General features: G+C 37.9%; 1 protein-coding gene across 2 annotated transcripts in view; it reads right to left on the minus strand.

The window, feature by feature from the left end:
* Window positions 1–5,275: 5,275 nt before the first annotated feature.
* Window positions 5,276–6,171, minus strand: part of LOC110036934 — a 2,350-nt gene continuing 1,454 nt past the window's right edge. Inside the window, exon 2 of one of the 2 annotated variants that reach the window (XM_020741497.1) lies at window positions 5,276–6,124. In XM_020741497.1, the coding sequence (XP_020597156.1) occupies window positions 5,411–6,124 (714 nt within the window). In that variant the 3' untranslated portion in view covers window positions 5,276–5,410. Of the gene's footprint in view, window positions 6,128–6,171 lie in introns of both variants that reach the window. The other variant, XM_020741496.1, reaches the window with a different exon arrangement.

A 6,171-nucleotide genomic window follows, 5' to 3' on the forward strand; every position in this document is an offset into this window, starting at 1 on the left:
ATATATATATATATATATATATATATAGGTGGCCTACAACAATTTTTTCTAATTTTTTAATCATAGCCATTCTTTTATTTATTTAAGTACATTAATGATAACAATTTTGGGTGATCTTTGGCTCAAACGATTGCATTAATAAAGATGCTCATTTAAAATCCTATAACACTAATAAATGACTTTTATTTATGAAAAAAAAACTATTAATTTGACTTATTTTCAATTAAAATGAACAAATTTTAGGAAATAGTCACAAAATTTGTAGATTCAAGTGGCGGAGACCAAAATGATAGGAGTGAATGGGAATAGATGATGTCAAGAATTGCAAAATGAAGTTATAAGAAGGATTTGAGTAAAGTTTAATATTGACCTATAGCACTGCAGTGTTGCATCATTTAGCATCATACATGACACTTTAAAGCAACGAGGCACAACCTACTATCACTACGAAGTCCTCAAATTTTGGTTTTAGAACAGAGAAGACACTAGTGTTAAAAGCTGAAATAGAAAAAAGGTAAAACAATAGAAAGCATGCAGAATAGACATGATAAATTCATAGGTCTTTTCATTGAACCCAAAAGCCTGATGTTTTGATACATTAAAATGCTTATATAATTGATTACTTAAATGCAAGGTGTAGGGATGTAGTTTTGGTAGTTATGATTAATCAATGACGTTTGATTTAGTGTCAGACAGATAGGTGATAGGTGGTTTGTTGCACACGGTTCTTTTCTGGAGCAAGATGCACATTATCCCCCCTCAAGTTGATGGTTTTTTAAAAAAAATTGTCAGCTTTTAGTTGAACTACTGAAATCTGGAATTGGTGAGTGCCTTCGTGAAAATCTGTCATTTGATCTTGGATTAAGATGTGGTGAATAGTAATTTGGTTTTGTTCGATGCAGTCTAGTATGAAATGACAATCAATTTTGATATGTTTTGTTTTTGCATGGAAGATTGGGTTGTTGGCAAGAGCGATTGCGGAGGTGTTATCACAATAGATAGCAATCGGTTGTAGTTGGGGAACATGAAAATCATCTAGTAGACATCAAAGCTGAGTGACATCCACAGCAGTAAAGGTAAGGGCTTGGTATTCGACCATGGTGGAGGAGCAAGCAATAGTTGTTTGTTTCCTGATGGACCATGAGACTGGGGTGAGTCATTGGAAGGTAAATTAGATGGATATTGAATTCTAATCTAAAGAATCATTTCTCCCATTACAATCTATGTAAGATGTAAGGGAAAGGTTGGATCAGTAGATGGGAAAACCAAAGGTTTTGGCATCGTTAAGATAGCAGAGTATTTTCTTGAGTTGTAGAAAGTAAGTTAATCGGGTTACCACATTATGTTTAGAGGCTATGTTGATAACAAATGAAATTTCCAGGAGGGTTAAGGTAAGATGTTGAACAGAGGCCACTAGGTTAACGTAAGATGTTGAAGAGAGCACACTAGTTTGCGGTATAAGGTTGGGTTTGACATTAGTGTAAGTTCAACATATTTTTTGATTTGTTTGAGCAAGTGGGGTTTGATTACATGTTTAGAATTGGTCATGCCTCTTGTGGTTATGATATTTGTGATATAGGAAGATTAAGATGAGGAGGAAGTGAGAAAGGGGACTTAGGACTTTTATATTGAATAGACGTAGATGGTGATATTAGGTTTCCACGTAGTTTGGGCTTAAAGTGATGAAATTTGGTAGACATGGCTTCACGATAGTGATGATGTTTGATAGCAGACGAGTAGCATATTGGATCAATATAAGTTTGATGAGTGAGGTTATATATTTGATGGGGTTTAAGGAACCAATTTGAATATGTGTTTTCCTTAGGTGAATGGACGTAGATGGTGGTGGTTAGAGAGGTGGTACGGTTGTGGGTGTAGGTTGTTGGGAAGAGATAGGGGAGGTAGTTGGTTGTGAAAAGATATGTGAATTGTTAGTGAGAGGAATTATTGGTAGCAGAGGTTTGTTTACCACAAATTAAGTTAGAAGATTTATGCAAGAAATTAAGCTAGAGGTTGGTGTTAATAGGAGAGGTGGTAGTGGAAGATGTGATGAAGTTGTTTGTTTATTGTTTATTGTGTTTTGGTGAAATGGAAACGTTTATTTGTCAAACATACCACAAAAAAAAGGTGTACATTTGGTTTATTTGAAGTTTTAGTTAGCAATAGCTTTTCTGGCATGTGGCATAGTAAACTAACAGACATTGCGACAGATAAATGAGTAAGTTTTTTTTGAAAATTAGGTTTGATCCAAGGATAGTATAGGTTATCAAATATTTTGAGGTGATTGAGGTAGGTTAAATGTTGGTTAAGAAGTTCATTTGAGGATTGGGAGGATGTGATGGGTGAGGGTAGCTGATTGATGAGGCATGTTGCTATAAGTAATGAGTCATCCCAAGGGTGAGGAGGAAGTGAGGCAGTGGTCATTAGTGTGCGTATAGTTTTGATGAGATGGTGTTGCTCATGCTCGGTAACAGCATTTTGCTCAAGTCTGTAGGGACATTTAAATTCATAGAGGAAGCAAAAAGGTTTAAGTAGGTTGTTGAATTTATGATTGATGTATTAACCACCGTCGTATGTGCATAAAGTTTTGATTTTGTAGGGGTATTGGTTTTCTACAATCATTTTGAATTAAGAAAATTTATGAATTATGTATTTTTTATTGTTAAGAGGATACACCCATGTATTACAAGAGAAGTCAACAACAAAGACAAAATAATATTTATAAGCTTGTAGTGATAAAATGGGGGAAGGGCCCCATATATTTGAGTGAATTTTTTTTAAAGAAGATGAAGACTACTTATTGGGAGTAGAAAATGACAATTTATGACTTTTGGCTAGTTTGCAAGATTTGTGATGTAAGTATGCAGAAAGAATATATAAAGAGGTATATCTAGAAATAATAGTTGATTCCATTTGAGGTGAGGGATGGCCAAACCGTTGATCTCAGAGTTGCGATACATGTTGTACTGAGAGGTGAGTAAGAGATGGTGATGATCCCGATGTGGATGGAGAAGTCATAAGATAAAGTCCACTAATGCAAAGACCTTTAAGTAAGAGACTGTTTGTCCTTAGTTTATTGATGGGTGGTTTTCGGAACAGAAATTAGCTAGAGTTAGAATATGGAGTGAGATAAGATTGTAAGCTAAGTTGGGTTTATGGTAGAGTTAAGCTAAGTGAAGCTTACTCAGTGGAGTGAACGGGCTGCTTTGGCCGATCAGCGTAATGTAAACTACTCGTCATTCCCCACTGTAATGGTGTTGTCTCTGTGGTACTCTTGGGGTTGAATGAGATGACTGGAATATGCGGTGAGATGCTAGGTGGTGCTGCTATTGAGATACCATGTTCTTGTGATTGGTTCATAGTTGGAAGTGACAAGTGCGGTTCAATTTTTACATGGTTTAACATGATGAAACGAGCAACTAAAGGGTTTATGCTCTGCTTTACTACATATTTGACAAACAAGCTCTATCTATTGGTTCGAATGGGATTGGGATTATGCTTAGTTGTTCAAGAGTTTGAGCTGGTTCTGTTGTCGTGGGATCAATAGGTGGCATTCTGGTGTCTTCACTGATAGTTAGGGGTTGTAAGAGCTTTGGAGACGGAGAATTTCTTGGAAATTTTGGTGGTGGGGTTTAGTTCTTTTTTTTAAAGAAGTGTGTAGAGATTATCTATGTATATTGGTTGAAGATTTGCATGGATTTTGTTTTGAAGGCATGATATATGGAAGATGGACCATTAAGGGTGTAAATGATTATATCTTCAGGATTGAGGGGAGCTCTTATCGGTGCAAGTATATCAACCTCTGTTTTGATTTCAGAGAGGTATTGAATCATGGATATTTTGGAGATTGTTAAGTTCATTCTTCAACTGGATGATTCTTGAGCGATTGAAGAACTGTAGTCGACACTTGATGGTAGTCCAAATTTTGTAGCAAGTGTTGAGGGTTAGCACATACGGTGGGATAGATGGGGAGATGATGGAATATAAGGTTGATGTTAGGTTTTAGTCGATTATTATCCATTTGTTGTAATTGAAGTTAAGAGTGGGAGAGCCAAGATCTGTTAAGGACAGTGTCATAGCCACTCACCCGAAAGAGTTTGAGGACTTGTGCTTTCTATGTTGGGTGGTTTTCAAGGGTGAGTTTAGTGGGAACAGTGCTGCAAATGTTCTTGAGAATAGACTTTTGTTGTGTGGGTATTGGATTATCACTTGGTAGAAAGTGTGGTTGATTTGTGTTGTGGTCGCCGGAAGAGGCAATTGAGAAGGGGCCATAGTGAGTGGAAGATAAGTTGTGTCATGAAGCTGAAAGAGTTTTGGTATCATGTTGAAAGTGTGAATAGAGAAAGGTAAAACAAAAGAAAGCATATAAAAGAGAGGATAATATGAGAGCTCTTTTCATTGAACCCAAAAGCCTAATGTTTCACTACAATGATGTGCTTATATAAAGGATTACTTAAATGCAAGGTGTAGGGATGTGATTTAGATAGTTATGATTGATCAGTGAGGATTGCATAAGTGACAGATCAGTAGTGGATGGTTGGTATGCTGCACGTGGTTCTTTTCTGTAGCAGGATACGTAGTAACTAGCACTAGTTTGGCGCATCATGGACCTTTACCCAATTCAAAAAAAAAGACTATGGTTATGCAATGAAATTTTGCGAGAGCATCGTCTTCCTTCGAAACAAAACTGCTCCTTTCTTCAACGATTTTTGACACAAAATAGAAGAAGTAAAAAGTTCTCAGGAGTTATGTCAAAAAATAAAAAACAAAATTGAGAAATTTATAGGAAAAAAAAGTTAACTGTAGGAGTTATTTGGAGAAGGAAGAATAAAAGATGAGTTTACGAATAATATGGAAATGGTTTTCCGGCTGCGATACTCATTAGGCGATACTCATTTGGTGATGGTTGTGGAGTTACACTCATTCTTTTTAATTGTTGGGCAAGTCTCTAAATTTTGTTAGATATCTAAATCGTCTCCGAATATAAATCAGAATATAAGTTTCTCTCGTATGAAAAAAAAAATATTTTTTATAAATTATAATAACTTGATGTTAAAAAGAAATTTTATGCTTAAGCCGGAGATCTTATGCATTTATAAATTTATTTATAGTTCGAAGGAAAAAAAAAATAATGAAATTAGCACTGATAAAAGTTAATGTAAGGGCGTCGAATACTTTCTCAAAGTTTATGTAAGAAATGCGTGATAAACAAAGCCTCCCAGCACAACAAACCAAACCTTAGGTATCCCAACCCCTTCCCCCATTGCCACCGGCAATCAAATTAATAATATCGATGAACAAAATCCACAAACTAGCAACTTTCATCACCCCCATACGAATCCCTAAAATCAACAAACTAGCAACTTTCACAAAATCTCCCCAATCTCCCCACAGGATCATGAGAATCCTGCTATAAGCTCATGCACTTGCCGCGCACCTCCATCTCGAACCGCCAAATATAATTTAACCCAACCAGCAATTCCACAATCGCCGCCTCCACCTTCTCCCTATTAGCAAAATAAAGCGTTTGAAAAACAAGCACATTTATTCGAATCACCGCCCCCGCGCTCCACCGCTCAAAACTCCTCTCCCCATGCCACCTCAACGTCCAGTGCGCCACCGGCCCCAACCAATCCATAATCTCCTTTATCGTTGCGGTCCACTCTGCCGCCAGCTCAACGTCTCTCGGTAGATCCCTTCCCAACCCCCGCAATCTCCTCCTCACCATTGTCCGCAACCTCGCAGTCATCATTCCATACATCTCGTCTCTGCCATCTGCTAGCTTACTCGGCGCTTGGATCCTTCGTTCCAGTTGCACAATTAGCTTCGCGTAGTGTGGGGCTAAGCACGCCGCGCCCACTGTTGTTGGTGGCGGCACTAGGGCGGCTGTGCTTGTGGCAATGATGGATGCTGGAGTTGCTGCCGGCGGAGGTGTCTCTGGGTGGACGGTTGCGGAGATGAAGGTGGAGTTAGTTTGGGTAATTGGAGGGATGCCAAAGACATGCTTTATTCTTGCGAGGATTGTGAAGCTTGAGCGGACGAGGAGGGAAACGGCACAGTCGAAGGTAGAGGACCACGGAGAGCTATGCTTCAGATTTTTTAGTCGCCGCCTTTTCAAGAAAAACTGCTGGTGCGGGCCCCATATCAAATTTCAGATATTAGAAAATTTAA

This window comes from Phalaenopsis equestris, unplaced genomic scaffold, assembly GCF_001263595.1.
Source record: "Phalaenopsis equestris unplaced genomic scaffold, ASM126359v1 Scaffold212777, whole genome shotgun sequence".
Classification (NCBI taxonomy): Eukaryota; Viridiplantae; Streptophyta; class Magnoliopsida; order Asparagales; family Orchidaceae; genus Phalaenopsis; species Phalaenopsis equestris.